The 21,223-nt window shown below is 47.3% G+C and overlaps 2 protein-coding genes across 3 annotated transcripts in view; both read left to right on the forward strand.

Annotated features, from left to right (window-relative positions):
- The window catches only part of LOC135808180 (eukaryotic translation initiation factor 2-alpha kinase 3-like), a 156,197-nt gene that overhangs the window by 52,400 nt on the left and 82,574 nt on the right, over nucleotides 1-21,223 (forward strand). The window lies entirely within an intron of this gene.
- LOC135808179 (translation initiation factor eIF2B subunit gamma-like) lies at nucleotides 1,691-19,480 on the forward strand. The gene is made up of 11 exons (XM_065321332.1): nucleotides 1,691-2,144; nucleotides 5,374-5,528; nucleotides 9,227-9,386; nucleotides 10,164-10,275; nucleotides 10,456-10,545; nucleotides 11,086-11,255; nucleotides 11,702-11,877; nucleotides 12,500-12,580; nucleotides 16,109-16,257; nucleotides 17,512-17,615; nucleotides 18,786-19,480. The coding sequence occupies exons 1-11, from the start codon at nucleotides 1,997-1,999 to the stop codon at nucleotides 18,830-18,832; spliced, it is 1,392 nt and encodes a 463-aa protein (XP_065177404.1). The 5' UTR covers nucleotides 1,691-1,996; the 3' UTR covers nucleotides 18,833-19,480.

A 21,223-nucleotide genomic window follows, 5' to 3' on the forward strand; every position in this document is an offset into this window, starting at 1 on the left:
GACCATTTCAAAACATCAGTAACACAGCCTGACAAGCGTTTCACACCACCAACTCAAAAGTAACAGAATGTTACTAGTACTCGAGATTGCCCAGCCTCACGTGCTCCGTGATGGTCTGATTCGCCATTATTGGCTCGAGTATCGAGCTTGCCATCCAAAACATTTTAGGATCATCGTCGCAAAGAAAACTCGCATCATTTCGTGCTGTTTTAGCAGGTCTGGCGTGACACTCAGGAAACAGTTCTGCCACCCGCGCAAGGGCGGCCAGCGACCTTGCAAGCGGCGTACCCTCAGGAATCCAACTGGTTGTCCTTGCCTGGAGCTGTAGCAGCTATCTCTGAGGCAGACTGTGGTTGGCCTTGATCATACTCATCCAGGCCAAGTCCTCATCATCGTCGCCCCCGACAGGTAAGTGCCGCGTGTCACTTGCGATCGATTCGACTGACATGCGCTCTCAGAACTAGAAGCGCTGTCGCCGCTTGACAGGATATCCACAAAGAACGATGCATCACCGTCCATGGGATCGCGGCTGCTGTGCTCCGTGAGCCCAATAACCAACTGACACAAGAATCGCCTTCCATTTCCTTCCGCCATTGTCGTCTCTGCACTTTGCTTCGACAGATTCGATTTTTTTGCGAACAAATTTGTTTTTAGTGTTTTCTCAAAAAAACCGCGTAGCCCCGAAGGTCGAAAGTCTCAGATATCGGGCCATTTGTCAAAATCGAACAAGAAACGGCTCAGCGCATCTATTTTCCGTGCACGCGCGCGCGTACTTTGGCCGACAAGGTGTGGAGAATTTCTGAAGAAGAAGAATAACAAGAGCAGCAGCGCTCGGAACAGCCGTGCTGGATACTTCCAATCCCGACGATGGAGCGTGTTGGCTGTCGTGAGCTGCTGAAACGACCATGACATTTCTTTTTCTTTGTATACCCTACATATCTTGACGTGCCCTAGCTCAGTTTCGGCCTCTTTACAGGAAGAATATTTTCTTCCATGGCATCAGCGGCCAAACAGCAAGAAGAGCAACAGATCGAGATTTGCAGGGCAAACAAAGGATGCGTGCAGCTACATCTAGTCAGGTTCGATGCAGCTGCGCTTTGCCAGAACCTCAGCAGATAAGAAAAGACGACAGAGTGTCTCAGATGGAACTGGATCTTTCGCCAAGACCGCCACCGCCGCCATCATCAAGTCCAGGTCAGTCAGAAAAATGCAAAGCCCGAGTGAAGTGAAGCCACTGAACGTCTGAAGCCAAGGAAAAATTCAAAAAGTACGCTCTCCGGCTAGACTTCGAGTCGATATTTTTTTACTTCGATAGGCGCTGTCGCGGCCTGTACTAGCGCGCGTCCATAATCCAAAATGGAGGCGCACGTGACGGGTGCTTTTAGTGGCAAGCCGTGAACCCTAAACTTTAAGTTACGACAATCAAGACGCGTGGTTTTCCTGTGACTCGTGTGTTACTGCTCTGCTTCCGCATTGAGCACTCTATCGATCCGGAGGACTCCGCTATTTGTAGTAATGACTAATGTATGACTCATGAGTAGATCGTCGGCGCGCGTCGTCCGTTCCGTGGTCTCCGAGACAGAGAGCATCTCCGGCTCCGGAGCTCCTGCCATGTGACGCACGATTCCTTCAGACATTAGCTAGCCTATGTCTATGATTACATCGCTATTTGGTCAGCACCGCTCAGTCTTCCATTTCTCACGGCACAGACCTGTTGTCCGTTTTTGTCTCCCTCCCAGGCTTTCTCATTTGTTTCAACCGTCTTCTAGTGTTGTTGAACAGTCCCTACCTACCTTGGTGATGCGAGCTTGAACGAGTAGTGAAGTATTGTAACTGCAAAACCTTCACTTCACTGGAATGAAACATTGAAAGGCAGAACATTATTGACCAGGACTCAGGAGTTTGATAATTTTTAATTGGAATGAGATAAGTCAGGCAACGAAGTAGTTTCTTTTCGAGAGGACAGTGCAATTTACGTGACAAGAAGCCACCAACCATGGAGTTCCAAGCTGTAATTATGGCTGCTGGACGTGGCTTGCGAATGGGATGCCTCACTTCAGGCACCCCCAAAGCACTGCTGCCTTTAGGTCACTATCCCCTGTTGTATTATCCAGCAAAGCTTTTGGAGAGAAGTGGCTTCGAAGGTTAGTTGCTTTCGTAGAAATGTATTTGTGAGCTTGTACTGGCACACTGAACGGGCCAGCTAAAGAATACAACAGTACCGGTCATGGTATGGAGCAACATACTAGCAGTAACAGTACAAATAATTACATGTATGTACATAATAAATGTGTGCAATTGCTACAAATCCTTCAGTTCTATTTTATTATACGTAAACATAATGTTGACCTGCGCTTTCCCTAAAAAGGAATATTATATGAACAGTATTTATTGGCCTTTAATAGTGGTATTTTATAAACAGTATTTATTGGCTTTTGTAAATACTTTTCAAATACATAAAACTCTCCTCCTCCATGCGCTCCAAAGCCGACCATTGCTACCCTTGGTAGCCATTACTCACACCAATAATCTCATACAACGAAGGAGTCACAGGTAAAACATTTCCTTCTGACACTGCGTGCTGCTCGGAGAATATTTGTTTACGTTCTCAGTGTTACACCTTGCCGAGTGTATTGCGCCCATAATATACCTTATAAATATTACCAAGAGTACATAACCCCCCAGAGTGCGCAAGTTCACTTATCAGATCTGGGACGGCGAAATCCGTGTTGCACCATGAGTAGGGGAAGTGTGGACGTGGTGCACCGCGTCGATGCAATGAGGCAAGTCCGACCCAAAAAATGACGTACATCATGGATTACGCCGTCCCACAACCCCATCCCAGTTGCGCACTCTGGGGGGTTATGTACTCTTGATATTTCCAGGAATTTTGCCATGTCAATTACAATATCCAGTATCACCTTCTCTGAAGAGCCTTTGATAGGCGAAACAGCTATCAGAAGGAAATAATTTACCCGTGACACCTTCGTTGTATGAGATTATTGGTGTGAGTAATGGCTACCGAGGGTAGCAATGGTCGACTTTAGAGCGCATGGAGGAGGAGAGTTTTATGTATTTGAAAAGTAACAGCCGAATGGTACCGTTAACAGTTTTATTGATATTTGTAAATACTGTTTAAAATACTCCTTGTTCTACTCGAACATGCCTCCGGATAGCACACGACTTGGTTTTGGAAGACTGTATTATAATGTTTTACTCTGACTCTGATCGAAATCATCTTCCAGTACGAAGAATATTCTGCTTCTCTTGAAGCAGAAGCGGAGATTAAAAAAACATTCAATCACCAGAGCGCGCGAAAGCAGTGTACGCGACTACGCGCAGCAGACGTCAGCTGACATGAATACAACATGAGGAACGAATGCGTAGTAGTATGATAAAATGCACAACAGTACAACAAGCAGTGCTGATACACATACATAAAACGGAGTGGCTCTGCACCACCTCTGCACCATAATCAGCGTCCTGGATATAAACTTGGGGTGCGCCGGGTACTCGTCTGTTTAGCTGCTGATCTGTTAGCAAACGAGTACCCGTTAGTCATGTACGACGGTACAGTACGGTATTATTAGCTGGCTTGTACAGTCGTACAGTTCAAATGTGTTGTTGCTGGTTTGATCCTGCTACATATGACGATTTTGACTGTTTTGCATGTAGCGCAGTAAGTGCCCATGCTGCGCTTGTCGCGATGTAGTGCACTTGCTGCGAATGGCATGACTTCGCAAGTCCTTCTGGCCCGAAGTGTGGAAGGCTGTTGTATAGTAACTGTTATTCTTCGCTGCTAATGTAGCGTTGGCACGCTGGTGACTTTAACAGCGTATAGCGTATATTTTTAGCTTATCCCCGTACATTAGCGTACGGAGTCTACCTGTGTATAAAAGCTGCTGCTCACGATTCTTTTCATTGCCAGTTAGTTACATTTCAGTTCAGTTCAGTGTTTAATAAATAACAGTGTGTTCACTGAGACCCTTATGTATTCTTGCCTCCGAGAGACTGCGGCCCGCTACAAAATTGGTGGCAGCGGTGGGAAGCTACAAAATCGGTGGCAGCGGTGGGATTCGAACCCACGTCTCCGGAGAGACTGGAGGGTACCCGATAACCTGTTTGTAACCTTAACCCTTTCACTACCCAGGTATCTGTTTCACCCATAAACTGTACACTCCTTTTTTAGGGAAAAGTGCAGTGGTATTTATTGAGTCAAAGCCAATATATTTGTATTTGATACTGTTGATGGTGTGGTCACTAATGTGTAGGTGTGTGTGCGCGTGCGTGTGTGTGTAGCTGGGATTAAGGCTGCGTTTACACGACAACGCACGGCCAGTTTTCCGTTTTCAGTCCCGCATTTCTTCTTTCGTTTTCGTGCGTTTACATGATCAAAGCTGATCCGAGGTGGTCTCCGTTTGTATCGTTTTCGCGCGTCTACACGGGAGCAAAGGATCCGCAAAAGTTCGTCATGTGCCAAGTGTTGTCGTGGAAGCACCAATCACACTCAAAACAGGCCACAAAACAACACTCGTCACATGACGAAAATTGTACTTCAAAAGTAAAAACAATTTTTTGGATTGCCGGATCCGTGTGAACGGCCGAAAACGGAATAAACGTGACGGAACACGAGGCCAGCATACCGTTTCGACTGTTTACACATTCAAATTTATCCGGCAGAACATTTCCGTTTTCAAATTCTTCCACCTTGCAGCTTGGCCAGCGTTTTGGTTTTCTTCCGGTTTGGTGTACAACTTTTACGTTTTGCTCTTCGTACCGTGTAAATGAACCATGCATCCGAAAGGATTTTGTTGCGTTTTCACCCCCAGCGTTGTCGTGTAAACGCAGCCTCAATCTGAAGTGTGTGTCCCATATGGTGCAGTGGTATGTGCAGCGAGTTCCAATCGATAAGTGTTGGGTTCGATTCCGACGATTATGGTCACACACGTCTTTCTTCTCTTTCTCAGACTCTTCCTGACTTTTCTTTCATTCTACTGGGTGGTTACCAACAGCCAGTGCATGCCGGAGTGTGTGGTGTGATGTGTGTGCGGGAAAAAAATGGAAAGACCAAAAATAGGGATTCACTGGCCAGAAAAAAGTCACTTCAAAATAGCTGTATGGTGTAGACCAGGCTGAATAGTGACGGTCAATTCTTCAGCCTTGCAAGCTGTTGAATGGTGCAATCCCAGCACAAGTTGCTATGGCTTCTGCCGTAGCATTGCTATCATCGCCTCCGGCGATGGGCGTCAAAGGTCAAGGTGTGTGTGTGCGCGCCTGCGCGTGCGTGTATGTGTGTGTGCACGTGTGCCTGTATATGTGTGCGTGTCTGTTTGCGTGTCTGCATATGCATGTGCATGAATTTCTTATTTACAGAGGCCATTCTGATTGTGCCCGCGTCTCAGAAACTTCTTTTCACAGCCACAGTCTCTAAACTGGGATTAAATCTGAAGTTTGAGATTGCTGAGGTCAATGAGGATGATGATCTAGGCACAGCTGATGCTCTTCGTCTCATTGCTCCGAGAATAAAGGTGAGGTGTAGCATTGGTTCGTTTTGTGCAGGGAGAGTCAGGCTTACATGTATTTCTACACGGACAGCTCAGCATCGTGCCCATAGTCGTAACACCATACCTGCAACCAAGAGTACATAACCCCCAAGAGTGTGCAACTCCAACATACCCTGCTGTCCCGACAGAATTTCAAGTTGACGTCATTATCTATGATGCGATGCTCCTTGCACCAATGATTTACAACATGTGTACGGGTGTCAACGTCTCACACGTTTTTCTTTGCAACAATTTGTACAGGATCAGATGGGCTTTGGTCCACCACAGGTTCCGGATTCGTCTGATAATCCGTGTACAGTGCGCATTGCATCATAGAAATGACGTCAACTTGAAATTCTGTTGGGACAGCACCCATAGTCGAGTTGCGCACTCTTGGGGGTTATGTACTCTTGCTGCAACCAATCCACCTTTATATTGCACCACACCCCAACCAGCGCTAGAGCTCATTCTAGGCCAACCGTGCGGTCTATCAGGAGCTGCCCGATTATGCATTTTCTTGCCGGAAGTCCCTCCCGGATTGTTCTTGCTTGAACAGTCCGGGATTGTCTTTGTCTTCTTGCAAGGCGTAGTCCTCGATTTAGAACACCTTTTTAACCGTACTCTGTCTTCTATCTCCCTCTCTCAAACGCGTGCACACACATACACATACACACACACACACATACATGCACGTGCGCACACACACACACACACACGCACAAGCACACACAGATGCACACACACCTTCCTTCACCCACTGCCACGATTGGCTATGTGTCCCCAAACTTGAAGGAGTGCTGGCTTCAGGACTCCTTCAAGTCGCCCGTTTGGGGACACGTAGCCAATCGACAAACACACACACACACACACACACACACACACACACACACACACACACACACACACACACACACACACACACACACACACCATATTTCAGGTGTTTCTTTTTTTTTTGCTGTTTACTACCATTCGGTCTTTGACCACTTGGTGGTGGGTCTGATCTACTCACGTCCCACCGTTTAGGCACTGCATCTGCGCCTTTGATCCTAGAGGGTGGTGGCGTTCCCACGACGGATGCGGAAAACTGGGCTTCCAGCCGAGTCTCACGCGAACCGTGAAATTTTATTTTATTTTTTTAATTTTTTCTACCATTGTGGTAAATGCTCATTCACCTCCTATATTTAATTAAATCCTGACCCTGAAGATCCCTATAGATACTGTCAAGAGTGCATAAACAAGAGTATGCAACTGTGGTTATGGGTCAGTGCGCGGCGCGCTGCCTTCATTACGTAACTTGCCTTCATCACGCTCTGAAAGCATGTATTCAAACTCTCAATTTCTCGCACGAGCCCATCCGTTTTTGCTCGATTCGTTCCAGTACCTACACAATCTCTGAATTCTGGTGCGTGAACTCCAGTTCCGTACGAAAGTTCACTTCAAACTGGAGGGAAAGTGCGGTGTTTGATTTTCCGCAGTGCGCGGACTGCAGCTGAATGATGTAATGAAGGCAGCGCGCCGCGCATCTGGCCCATAGAAAAGAGATCACAGTTGCATACTCTTGTTTATGGACTCTTGATACTGTAAGTTAACCCTTTATGTACTGATTTCCAGCAAAGAATGAAGCAGAATTTGAATTTTCAGCACAATTTTCACCTTCAACAGGCTATAACTTTGGCCTCCTTCGCTCCATTTCCACAATCTTGGGCTCTTTGGAAAGCTCCTGGCGAGAGCAACGCGAGGATACCAGGATCCATCAACTAGCTGCCACAAATCAGGCACAGGAACACATCAAAGTCGTCTCCAAGCCCAATATGCGAGCAAATTTCCCCATCAACGCCATTCCACTCTCCTCTATCGCAGAACGCTCAAATCTTTTCGAGGCGATTCAAACTTCAGCCAACTACGTCATTATCATGTGCTGAGTTGGTCAAAGAGCACACGAAAAGGGATTTCCCCCTAAAATGGCGAAGAGATCGATAAAAAATTTGAATTTGCCGATACAAGAATACGGCGCGCGATATCTCTGGATTCGTACATCGTAGCTCTTCGGCGATTGTTGCATTGGAAAGCTCAGAGTTTCCGCTACTGAATAGACCCTTCGATTGTTGAATTCGGACAAGACATGATGGAGTTACGAAGGTTTTACGGATCGATCATGAATCGATCATATGTGATCGATTCGCGTACACACCGTACATAAAGGGTTAATGAATATTCGGCGCATATTTCTTTTCGGCTATTTTTGGCCTGGTCATGTTCGGCCTAAAATTTGTTGCAGCCGAAATTTTGTTTTGCAAGGTTCAGTGTGGTGGTGTATACAGGCGGAAGCAGCACAGGCCGAAAATTTGATGCGGCCGACATGGGCTTTAGCCCTGGGAGGCCGAAATTTGAGCGAGCCGAAATTTTGTAGACGTACAGTAGGCATCCAGCCTCTTACTATGTGTAATGTAGCACTTGTAATAGTAGAGTTACTACAGTGTAAGTATACTACATGTAAGCAGCATGTGTGCAGCATTTGATATGCGAGGCCAGCCTTGCATCGGGCTTTCGCCGCCAGAAGGGATAATCCTGTCAGCCAAGCAGTAGCTATGCAAAGGTCTCGCCCAGCGGTGTGTGTCTTTACCTTCTGGCCGGCTGTCTTGGCTGGCCGGCTGCATGCAGCTGCTGTCTTGGTGTGTCTTGTTTCCCTATCTCTTCTTAGAAAATCCGCTCGTTGGGAATTGTTTTGTCGCAGTTTGGCATTCCTGCTTTCTTCTCTTGTCTTACTACTACTACTACTACTACTACTACTACTACTACTACTGCTACTGCTACTGCTACTGCTACTGCTACTGCTACTGCTACTGCTACTGCTACTGCTACTGCTACTGCTACTGCTACTGCTACTGCTACTGCTGCTGCTGCTGCTGCTGCTGCTGCTGCTGCTGCTGCTGCTGCTGCTGCTGCTGCTGCTGCTGCTGCTGCTGCTGCTGCTGCTGCCGCTGCCGCTGCCACTGCTACTACTACTACTACTACTACTACTACTGAGAACGTTGACTTTATTTGATAACAAACTGGGTGCCGGAATGAAGAATTCAAAAAACGGAAGCAAAGAAGGCAATGGTGACAAATCCAATCAAGTATATCGTAGATAGGAAAATCAAATCAAATAAATCGGAAAATCCAATAAGAAAATAAAATAAAAGAATCAAGTCAACTATCGAATACCAAAACGAAGAGTAAACCCGCATCCGCAAACACGCGCACACTGCCCATTGGTGGCGAAAACCAACGGCGTGAACGAACCGCGGTCGACGTTGTTGATCCGGCTCGAGTACTGGCGCTTCTTCTGCCTCTCGTTGTCAGACAACTGGCTCGCTACTCCCGAACGCGACAGCAAAGACGGCCTTGGGTGGGTAACCCGAACATCAAAGAAGGCGTTTTGCTGTCGCGTCCAGAAACCGCGAGCCCGTATGTCTGCACGAGCGGCATCAGCTCTAATACCTGAGACCGTCTCACCATCGAGAGGCAGCAGAACAGGCTCCAACTCGACATCATACGCCACCTCGGACATGGCACTAGCCAGCAGGTCCCGAACCTCGTTGTGACGTTGCGTTGGGTACCCGCCACAGGGGCATGTCATAGCGTGGTGGCTTGTCATGTCTTTGAATTGTTTCACTGTATGTGATCTCTCTGTGCAGACCGATGTTCTTGTGGTCAGCTGCGACTTCATCAGTGATCTTAGTCTGCAGAGATTTGCGGACAAGCATCGGCGACATGACTCATCGGCCACAGCTCTGCTCGCTCCCACTTCTCTTGCGTTCGCTAACATGGACAAGGCCAAGGTCACGGGAACGAACAGTATGTTGTTAGAGTCAATCTACCTGCCGTAAAGCTAATGTCTGTCCTTTCCTGGTTCTGAGCTTTGCTTCCTGGTGATTCTCTTCTCTGTGTCATTCATGTTCTTGTTTCAATGCCACGGTTCTATCCTTCATATGTGCGCGTCAGAAAAATAGCCACCGCCAAAGTAAATAAGCCTTTCCGTCTTTTTGTAATGGAACTGTGGCGGCGTGATTTGGTTGATGATGTCATTTGAATGATTTCATCATGAAGCTCTAACCGTGGTGCAAAAATGTTGTGTCACACTGCACCTGTGCGTGCCCTAGAAAATCATGGTTTTATCGTGAAGTTCCCTAAACGTGGTACAGTGTGTATCGAAGCACAACAAAAGTGGTGTCGGCAGCATCTCCGCTACATAGTATTAGTGTTTAGTCATGGCTGTTCCCATCAAGTGATCAGCTAGTTTGTAATCAGGACACGGACGGATACGTCCAGTCCCTATGGTGTCCATTTGTTGTCCATGAGGGAGTTGTGGGCTGTCACGTCTCTCTGGTGTCCGTAAGAGAGCGAGAGAGTGGTTCCACTGTGTAAAGTGGTTCATTTCCCCTTTTTTTTACACACATCTGGAAGATTAGAGTAAAGTCTCTTAATTTGTTGCATGTCTCTAGGATACTGTTACCGTAAACTTTCACATCAGTTTTATTCTGTTATGTACAGGTTTTATCTAATGTTCTATCTATCTGGTGGCGCTCATGCTTCTTACTTTTGCCCTTGCCCGAATTTTGTTTTTCTGCCCAGGCCAGGAGCTCATCATCGGTCTGGACCCAGCTGATGACCTTCTTGCTGTCTTTGTGGATAAAGTGGACGTGGAGGGTGAACATCTGAGCATCGGGATGAACCTCTTGCGCCAGTAAGTGCTCAGCTGCTGCAGGTCTTCTCTCTTGGTGATGATCATCTTGTGACAGAGATATCCTGGCAAAGAGATTAACACTGTGGAGTTTTTTTTTCAGAAGTGGATTTGTTTCTGTCCCCGGTGCCATGTCTGCTGTTTAAACGCGTGGTTTGTATTGTGCTGTTCTGTGTGTTGCAGGCATCCGCACATTCGGCTGGAGAACACTCTCTACGACGGACACTTGTATTTCTTCAAGAAGTGGATCGTCGACTATGTCTGTGCAAACACGTAAGTGCAAAAGGGCATGGGCAGTGGACACACACGTACCTTGATCTTGACCTTGATCCTGCCCGTCAATTGACGATAGCGAACTAGAGCTGTTTACCGAACTTAATGTGGTGTTTCAACCCTCCGGAGGAGCAGCACGCCTTGCCACGGCGGCAATGGTGAACTGTTCGGGGCCGCATGCGATAGGTTGTGTGCCACTCTGCACGGCACTTAGCGACGTCCATCCAGTGCCCCTGCTCAATGCTGCATTCGTCCATGTCTGAGAGAATCACATCCCTCCATCTCTTCTCAGGACCATGGCGAGGGTGTTGAGCTGGCAGCACTGCTTAGTTGCATTGTTCCAGCACTGGATCTGTCTGGGAGAGCTCAAGGCACTCGCAAATGCATGCTTCACGTGTTGGCAATCGTTTGCTCAAGTTTTTCTCTTACCGGTGTGCGATACCCTGTGTAACAAGTTACTTGGCACAGTTTGGGTGCCACATTCTACGCAATAAATATGTATTTATTCGACTTCTTTGCTTGTCACATCCTGTATCGTAGATCTTTGAAGTCCATTCAGGGTGACCTGCTACCGCTGCTCGTCAAGAAGCAGTTTCAGAAGCCAGCTGCACGCACCCCATTGGCATCCTCTGGAGCAAACACGCCAACATCCGCAACCAGCAGCCGGGCAGAAGCACGGGGTGACGTTGCTGCTGCAGCGCGCGCCACGGGTAAGTATCATGTTATGCTTGCAACGCTGGCTCGTGCTGCAGGCTGCCCGATTGGGCTTTTTCTTTTGTGCAGTACTTCTCAAGCAATGCAATCCAGGCTCGTGAATAAGTTAACCCCCTGCACCAGTGCACCGCCCGGTGGTTGCAATTCTGGGATGCACAGTTGCCGCCGGTGTGACGCTGACTCACTCAATCAGATTTCATGGAGCAGCACTGTAGTTCTACCAGCTACAGAGCAACCAGCAGAATCCTGCCCTGTCATTACAATGCCAGATACCGTATTTCATCGAGCGCTGCTTTCTTCCAGCTACCAGTACTGTCAGCTATTGCTACTCAGTTCACGCCCTGCCTGGTGCATATCACAACTTTACTCCCCTTTCTACTCTAGCAATAGCATTGCTTCAGTTCCACTCATTTTTCTGCCTTGGTCTGATCTGTCTTTGCAGATATTCACAGCTTTGTGCCCAAGAGCTCGTGGGCCGACTTAGCCCGTGCACTACCAGGCTCCATGCCTGGTGAGGAAGGACCTGAAGGCCACTACACGTGCTACGCCCATGTCCTGAGCCAGGGGCATTGTGTTCGAAGTAACACACTGCCTCTCTACTCGGAAGTAGCGCGAACGGTATGTAACCTTCTGTGCTACAAACATGCTTTACATACCCTGTACCGTGCCTGTACGTGTATGCCGGAGTGCCCAGCCAAAGGTGTGCACCCCTCTCCCTGCTGATTGCAGGCAGTCGTGTACATGTATGTTGTGTGATTGGCTACAACAAGTTTCCTCATTCTTGCTGTTCTGACGTAGCGTGATATTTCTGTCGGTGAAGCATGCTGAGGTTTGATACAGTCGCGTATTCTGAACTGTTTCTGAAGAAGATCATTGTGGTCAAAACCTCAATTTACTCATTACCAGTTCTGTATCTCTGTACAATGGTCCTGTCACTTCCTCTTATAGACACATACACACACACACACACACACACACACACACACACACACACACACACACACACACACACACACACACACACACACACACACATATACACACACACACGGAGATAGGGAAAGGCAGAGACAGACAGTGAGATACGCGCGCGCGCGCGCGCGCACACACACACACAGATAGGGAGAGACAGCGACAGACAGAGACAGACCAAGTTTCCGTATGTCACCGTTCCTCATTGTTTTACTTGAAGTAAGTCCATTGTATGCATTGTTCTTTCCTCTCGTTTTGTCGCTCTCAGCTATCTCAGATGAAAGGTGCCCTGGGGATGGATGCCGTACAGAATATTCACCCACCTGTTGTGATGAAAGACAAGTCTCAGGTAGGCTGCTGAGGAGTAGGGACCTTGTCACTTATTCTTGTAGCTTACAGTGCAACTACTATTGTAGGTAGTTTGTATTGTAAGTGCAATAGGTGCATGCATCCTGTGTGGCTTGTCAGGCCGTGGGCTGCGAGAAGCAGAACTCATAGGAACTCAGGATTGCATTCTCTTTGATCATAGCTCAGGGCCGTTTTCCTGTACGTCACACGTGAGATGAGACCTCTTTCTTTTTTTACAAGATACACAACTCTCCGGCAGGCAAATGGGACTAGCATGGGGTGAGATGGGACTAGCATGGGGTGAGATGGTGCTGGGGGGGGGGCTGCCATGCTCTACCGACCAGAGGGTTCGGCATCTTCGAATGGCAGGCGCACCGAATTTGGGAGGAAAGCATGAGGGGAAAGAAGCACGGGAGAAAATGGAAGATTTAGAACGAAGGAGAGGATTTAATTTGGAATACAGCAGAAAAAATAGCAAATAATCGAACAAATAATCGGAGTGAAAGGAGAGTGTCAAATGAAGGGTGCAATAGGGGTAGCAGTGGAATTTGGCTACTCAAGATTGGCAATAATTTGGCTTGGGGTGGGAGACACAGAGGCATAATCCCGGAAGAGGCTAGGGGCGGTCGGTTGCCCTGTCCCCGTCAGACTGCCTCAGGTGGTCATAGACCTTCTTCTTGAAGGTCTGCATTGACTTCTGGGAGGGGTGAGCACTGAGAATAGAGGCTGGGAGGCAATTCCAGGTCTCATCATTACCTTAGTGACCCCGGCTCGTGCTGATGCAGCGAGATCGCAGCTCACCGCGAGCTTTCGCATGTCACGGCTTGATCATATTTGCTCACCCCGCTCGTGGCTCGCTCCGGTTTCCTGTACTTGGCATGGCTGCCGAGCTGGAGGCGGGGCATTTTATTTCCTTGGAGAGGGAGAGCATGTATAGTGACCTTTCTTTTCTTTGGTTTCCTTTTTTTCCTTTCCTTTCGGCACACAGTGTTGGAGTTTAAAATGACCGAATAACGGCTAGAAGCTTCTTTTTATTTGTACAGTACTGTCGGGCGCCGGAGAATGGAGCGGAGAAGAACGACCAGCCTAGAATTTCACTAAACTCAGCATACCGATAAGTGATACACGGTAACTCAACTGTGCATAGACTGTAATACGTGAAAATAAGAACGGTCTTGGCTAGGAGGCTGACCAACAGCACTGTAGGCCAACAAGCCATTGCGAGCAGCTTCACACAACTCTGCTGAAGCAATTTCCTGACTACACCACAAAGAAACTAAACTTCTCCACTGCATTGCCGCTCTCCAAACAAACTTGAAAAGTAAAGATCATGACGGAAGAATGGACTCGGATGGAGAACCAAGGACAAAATTGATAGAAAAGAAAAGGACCAAGGAACTACGAGTTGTGCTATATTAATGTCCACCAACACCACCAGTTACTTGACAATCAGCTCATGCGACAACATTGCACGCCACTGATCAATGGTACTGACGTTCTACAACTAACTACCAATCAGCTCTAGCACGTCTTGGATGAGCAAGACTTATCTACACGGCAAAATGGTCGTCGTGTGAAACTGCTGCTTGTTACTGCTGCTTATCGTCCATCTAAATTGTCATAGTCGAAGTAAAGTGCTGTTTTACTGAGGCGATCGGTTTTGCACAATTCTTGTTCGCATAGCTTCCCCTTCAATTGGTCTTTGCATCTTTAGAGCCACACAAGTTGTGTGGAATGTTGCTTTGCGTCCTTGAATCGTGGTTTGACGGTATTGTCCAATGGTCTTGCCAGTATCGTCTTCGACATGCATGTACATCCGCCAATGTCTTTCACAACTAAGACTTTCAGCTTGTGCTTGTATTGGTTGCGCGCACCTTCCCCTCCTATGCTATTCCTATAACTTAGAACCTTCCAAGTTGGAAGGCTGGTGGAGTGCACATCCAAGACGTGCTAGAGCTGATTGGCAGTTTTTTTGTAGAACGTCAGTACCATTGGTCAGTGTCGTGCAATGTTATCGCATGAGCTGATTGTCAAGGAACTGGTGGTGCTGGTGGACATTATAGTAGGGATCTCAGCGCGTGAACTGCGCAGCCAGTCTGCGCAGGTGAGATTTTCGATCCCAAACGCGTCCAGTGCAGAAATCGTGGAAAAGAACATTTTTTCGAAATAAATCAAGTTGAAGACGACAGTAGAAATGGCTGAATATTGCGTCCAGGAAAGCACGTTCTACGGCCATCTCCAAGCTACCTATCTCCCAGACACTCTCTCAGAGGAACTATGGAGGGTCAAAGAGCACAATCTTTCACTCTTGGACGCAGCGTGAACACCTCTTCTACTGAGCGCGATGTCTTCTCTCTGAGTGATAATGGCGGCGATGTTCGCGATAGCTGATGCACTGAAAATCGAAGTTAGGACAATCTAACCGGAGAAAACGTCTGAATTTTTGACTGAATCCTCTCTGAAGTGGGTTCTTGCCGCATGGCAAATTATAGGAAAATCGACCGGGGCGATATCGCCTTGGCCACGCTGTCCTTCGGCGGGAATTACAAAGTATGTTCGAACGACGATGAAGATGACGATTCCGCTAGTGTCCACCGCGTCCGCTAGTGTCGAAAATCGACCGTCGCCATTTTCTGCTGTGTCCGCGAGCTGCACTCAAAACTCGATGACGCAATGTATGCGCAAACACCCTGCGCACTGCACACGCTGAGATCCCTAATTATAGCGTAACTTGTAGTTCCTTGGTCCTTTTCTTTTCTATAAACCATGTCAAAGATGTTGATTTTCACGTGCTGGCGGGCAATCCGGCGTAAAACCATGGTTACTGTACAAATCACCGTACAAATCAACTGCTCCTGCTGCTAACGCTGAGTGTCAGAGGAATCATGTTGCTCGCTGCTAGCTCTATCTTCAGCAGGTGCAGGCGGGGTATCCGTTGAGCCACAGTGGAACCCAGACCTTAGGAATATCCACATGCCTGACCTGTGTTTACTTCATTTAGCCGTCTGCTGGCTAGATTGGTCCTATTTTCAGCTGGGTTTTGCTGGGTTTCATACTCTTCGGTCTTTGATAAATTTGTCGATGGTGTAAGAAAGGGAAGCTTCTAGATCTTTATTCTCACAGTTTTTGTTGTTGCTGCTGCTGCTGCTGCTGCTGCTGCTGCTGCTGCTGCTGTTGTTGTTGTTGTTGTTGTTGTTGTTGTTGATGTTGTTGGTTCAAATCTTTATTCTCACGATAGCCAGTGGCCAATAAGAGATAGTGTTGTTGTTGTTGTTGTTGTTGTTGTTGTTGTTGTTGTTGTTGTTGTTGTTGTTGTTGTTGTTGTTGTTGTTGTTGTTGTTGTTTCAAATCTTTATTCTCACGATAGCCTGTGGCCAATAAGAGATAAAGTGTGCAACAGGAGAAAAAGCACGAAAAAGTTGGGTGGACGGGGATTAATGTCTACTTTTAAGGTTGTTGTTGTTGTTGTTGTCTGAAAAGTTTGCTTGTCAGTTCCTCAGCTTTTTGCTTGCTGTCTGTTTCTTTGCAGGCCTGTTCAGAGTCCATAATTGCTGAACATTGCAATATCGGTGAAAGCTGCTCCATCAAGAAGTCCACGATTGGCCAGCACTGTAAGATCGGTGACAAAGTCAGAATCACAAACTCCATCATCATGGACCACGTCACAATCGAGGATAAGTGAGTTGCTGCAGCTGAGCCATACTGTCATAGTGTAGCACTTTGTCTACTTCTGTTTTCTTGTGTTGGTATGTCCAGCAATAGAGTCTGATAGTTATTTAAGCCTTCGTTTGGCAACTCCCTATTACCAAGAGTAGATAAACAAGAGTGTGCAACTCCGGGATGGGTTGGGCCGCGGCGGAATTTCTTGTTGACGTAATCTTTTCGACGATGCACGCGCTGCGAGTCTTTTGGAAAGTTTTGCCTCGTGCACTTGGCCGGGCTTTACATTACAAAGTCGGTGCCCAGCACGTGCTCTCACACTGTTCTGGGGCAAAATGCGCGTTCTTCTGAAAAAAGTTGACGTCAACAAAAAATTCCGCGGGGGTATCTGGAGATTGTGCAGAAGAGATCCGGAGACGGACCGGAGTTGCACACTCTTGTTTATCTACTCCATGGATGAATTTATTGTCATATTTTTGCATAGCAGTTTCTGCTATACAAAATCACAATTGTGTAGCAGTCTTTGATTTTGATTAGCATTTTTCCTTGAAGGTTGGGTGTTTACCACATTGTCCTTCTTGAGAGTGATGCCTGAAAGCCCATTTGCAAATAAAAACGACTGAATCATACATGTGCACGCAGATTGAGAGTGCCTGCACCACATACACTGCACTGTATGCATGCTACTTGACAGCGCAGGCTAGGCATGGATAGTCTGTATGTATCGCAGTTTTCTGCGAGTCACGGTGACTTTTGAGTAGCAGTAGATCGATTTTGCATCGCAAATTGCGATGCGATACAGGATAAATTCATCCCTGTACTCTTGCTATTACTAAAGGGAGACCTGTATCCTGTGCTGGGCATCTCATGTGCATATCACTGGTGTCCAATGCTTCCTAATGCATGAGCTCAGAGTTGCAACACAATGTTCCCCACTTCTCTCTTTTGCTGATTGTGAAGTATGTGGACTATCAGAACAAAGCTGTTGGCTTTCCACTCGCAATGGGCAGGGCCATGCATTTGAGAAAGGCATGAATTCATCAAAACAAGTTTTTTTTATGTATGATTGAAGGGCTATGCAACTGTGTGTCAGTTGTTTTCCACAAGTTGCCCGAGGAACTGTGAATTTGTGCAAAAAAACAAGGATTCTGTTGGGGATCTGACTGTCCTGCAGATGATCCCTCGTGGTATTGCTCTCCTGAGCCGGATTGGAAGCTCTGTGCAATTGTTGTGATTCTACTTTGTTTGCTTGTTTTTCTATTGCTTAACCAGCTGCAATTTGCACAACACCATCGTTTGTCCCAACGCCTATATCAATGACCAGTGTGTGCTAACGAATTGTCAGGTGGGAAAGAGGTTCACCATCGCCACTGCGAGTAAGTTTTTAAATCTACTTCTCTCCTACTGCATTGCCTGGTGTGCTGTGACTCCGTGAGCATTGCTGTCTCCCGCCGCTGGCTGGTGCAGAACTGGAAGTTTGTCTTGCTGGGTGTGCAAGAGTTAGCGGCTTCCTTCTTTGAATTACCGTTGTTTGCTGCATGCTATAGATAGTGCGTTGCCCCGGTGCAGCTGAAGCCGTTCTTGTCACTACTAGGCACATGTAGTGTGTTGCCCCTGTGAAGCCGAAGCCACTACTGCCAGTATAGTGTAATTTGAACATACTTCAGCAAACAGTTTGCCCCAGGATGGCCATGTCCTTATATTTTATAATAGTGTCGTGTCACTGGCCTTAGCTGACCGTGTTGATACCGTAAGGCTGTTCCGCGCCGCCCCGAAAGCTCCTTCATTTCTCACAAGTGTAATACCGATGCTGTGCACAAGTATGTGTGCATGTGGGTGTGCGTGTGTGTGCATGCACAGTATGTGTGTGGATGGGCGGGGGAGTGTAGACATGTGTGTGTGGGGGGGGGGGGGGGGGGTGAACATGAGTGTGTCCATACTACTTATCTCAGTATATTCCTCTTCCTACACAGCGCTTCCAGCAAAGGCAGAACTAGGTATCAGATGTAACTCAAGTTTCGATCAGAAAGCTATCTTGGGCTACACTTTAAACAATGACACTACAAAAAATTGTAGGATCCTTGCATACTGCAGCTGATTTCCCTGTGCCCTATTGTTAGAATGGTTGCCCGAAGATTGGTTTTTTCGTCAAACTTTCGCTGCAGCTCAAACCTCATTCTGCTTTCTATGTTACATATTGCTCTTACTCAATGCTGCACTTCCTATCTCTGTCTGTCTCTCTGTGTCTCTGTGTGTGTGTGTGTCTCTCTCTCTCTCTCTCTCTCTCTCTCTCTCTCTCTCTCTCTCTCTCTCTCTCTCTCTCTCTCTCTCTCTCTCTCTCTCTCTCATAACTTTTGGGCCTGGGACTGTGCATCGCATCTGGGCTGTCTGACTCATATTGGTTTTCATTGTTTCATCTTTGTGTGTGTGCGTGTGTCCGTCTGTGTGTGTGTGTGTGTGTGTGTGTGTGTGTGTGTGTGTGTGTGTGTGTGTGTGTGTGTGTGTGTGTGTGTGTGTGTGTGTGTGTGTGTGTTGTCCGTCTGCAGCGCAAGCAAAGAATGAGACTCTCTGTGGTGACCTACAGGGTTTCTAACTGCTCGCGATGTCTCTGGCATGACATGTAGGACTGTGCCTGGTATTTACGTTAACTACATTGCATGGCATTGGGAGCTGACACTGGTGGTGACGACGGTGAGGTCTAGCCCTGCTGGACGATTTTCTGTGACTGGGTGTCACATCTCCGCATGCTATCCTCTCAGCTGTTTTATGTCGTAGTTGTTGTAGATGGCGTTTGTCTTCGTTTTTGTTCTCCTGTTGCTCGTCTTTGTGGCTAGGCTGAATGTCATTGCTTGGGTCGCTGTTCCTCGTCGCTTCCCCGGTATGCTCTGCTGGCTTTTTTCATCTGTGTCGTTGGTTCTCACTGCTGTGTCGAAGACGCTTTGCCATAGTTCCATCTGGCTGGGATTTTGTTTTTGTTTTCGTACCATGCTGATCCTTCTTGCTTGCTAGCTCTGTGTCTGTCTGCTGTTGTTGTTTTTAAGTTACCAGTGTTAGTTTTTGTGTGTGCAAGTGTGAGAAAGCCTGATGGGCTTTGAGAGACCAACAGTTAATATTTTATACTGGGTGTCATTTTGTTTCACTCTCAGTCGTATCTGATACCTGTTCTATTTGATGTTCAGCAACCCATCTTGTGTCCATCTCAAGAAATTGTTCGTGAAGCTTTTCTTGCCAGTAGATTTTACTTGCAGTGGGAAAAAAAGAGTGTGTGCATTTGGTGTGTGGTACGCCATGTGTGTGCGCGGCATCTTCCATCGACCAGCATTTGCCATCTTTCTCCTGTAGGCCTTTATCCAAAACAAACGGTCGGAAATCACTCGGCACTTCCACCACTCTGCACTATGTTACCTTCATGGGCCACCAGCTCCACTTGTGCAACTCCAATAACTATAGTACAGACAAGGAGTGACCAATTTTTAGTATTGTTTATTGCCGCGCCCTTCAGACAGCTGTTTTGTTCCATCAGAATGCGTCTGTGGCAGAGGACTCTTCAAGAGGATGGATGAATACTGCACGTAAAGGAAGGATGATTTGTTGGGTAGAACTGGTGCTATCATGCAAGTTCTATGTAGAAAACTGCCAACCTTCAGGCAGCCTAGGGAAGCTGACGCGATGAAGGTGGTAGCGAAAGGGCTCGACCGGTAACAGTTACTTGCATGCACGCCTATTGGCATTGTATATGTGCATGTTATCGTAACACTTTTGGGTGAGCTCTTGAAAGGGGGGAAGTATGGTCTAGAATCGAAATGTCAATACTCGTAGTCTCCAGGGTGCTGAGTCGAATGGTCTTGGTACGAGGAAGCTGAGACGCTCCCTTCCTCCTTTATTCCCAATCAAACTCGCCACTTCCACCGACACTTGGGGCGCGTTTGGTTGGTACGAACTACATGTAGAACAGGATTCACCAGAACAGTGCGTTTGGTTGGGACTGCACCTGTTCTGGGTCGGCCAGAACATGTTCTGCTTGCTCCGGCCTCGAGGCCGGAGCAGACCGAGCAGTTTCACTTTTTCACAGTGAAACCTGGCGGGAACATCGATTTTGGTCCCAAATGATCACGTGCATACGCTTTTGGGTTAGATTCGTTGTACCGTACAAAGTGACCATGGTGACCCATGCGCATTTTTGAAGAATGCACCAAGTTTGGCACATTTTTCACAAAAATGTGCTCTGTTTCTGGAGTCCCGTTTGGTTGACATGAGGCTGCTCCATGTGCACCAGCTGTTCGACCCTGTTCTAGATCGTACCAACCAAACGCACCCTAAATGACTGCGCCCTACTAACATTAGATGGGGATTTATATGCAAAATGTCACTAAAACTGCCATTTCGTTTTTATAAAAACACGGATGAACAAGATTGGCCCATACCGGACGCTGTGTCGACTGGTTGTGGTCCGAGAAGGCTGCGATTCCGGCCCTTATTCCCAATCGAACATGGTTGTAGCCTGCCAGGCATTGTGACCAGGCACTCGTCATGTCACCTGGCACAAGGGTGGCATGGAGGATGCAGAAACTGGGCCATGATTTCAGCCTTTGGCCTCAGCCTTGTTGGTGGATCTGTATGTTCTGTTGAAGCAGAAATTTAGTCGGTAAACCGCATTGTCCAGCTCCAAAGAAAGGCAATTCATCCAACCAAAACATTCGTCCACAGAACATGAAACACATTTGAAAGGCTGGACAAATTGCCGTTAGCCTATGGTACATGTACTTGGTTTAGTCCAAAAACTCCTTGGAACGAAATGAGGAAATTAAATTTCGGATGGATACTTGAGTGCATATGTCTGCTTACACAGTCCCTCACCTCTAGGAGCTGCATGATGCCATCTGATTCTCAATTACGGCATGATGGCATCTCACGCATTTGGAAAGGTGTTTTTGACCGACTCAGTACGAGGATCTTTTACAGATCGGTCATCACGTAAAACTCA

This window comes from Sycon ciliatum, chromosome 2 (genome assembly GCF_964019385.1).
Source record: "Sycon ciliatum chromosome 2, ocSycCili1.1, whole genome shotgun sequence".
NCBI lineage: Eukaryota > Metazoa > Porifera > Calcarea > Leucosolenida > Sycettidae > Sycon > Sycon ciliatum.

Coding starts and splice junctions, on each gene's coding strand:
- LOC135808179 (XM_065321332.1), top strand. CDS start 1,997: ATGGAGTTCCAAGCTGTAATTATGGCTGCTGGACGTGGCTTGCGAATG. Junction 5,529..9,226: donor TCATTGCTCCGAGAATAAAG/GTGAGGTGTAGC, acceptor CTCTCTGTGCAG/ACCGATGTTCTTGTGGTCAG. Junction 11,878..12,499: donor ACTCGGAAGTAGCGCGAACG/GTATGTAACCTT, acceptor TGTCGCTCTCAG/CTATCTCAGATGAAAGGTGC.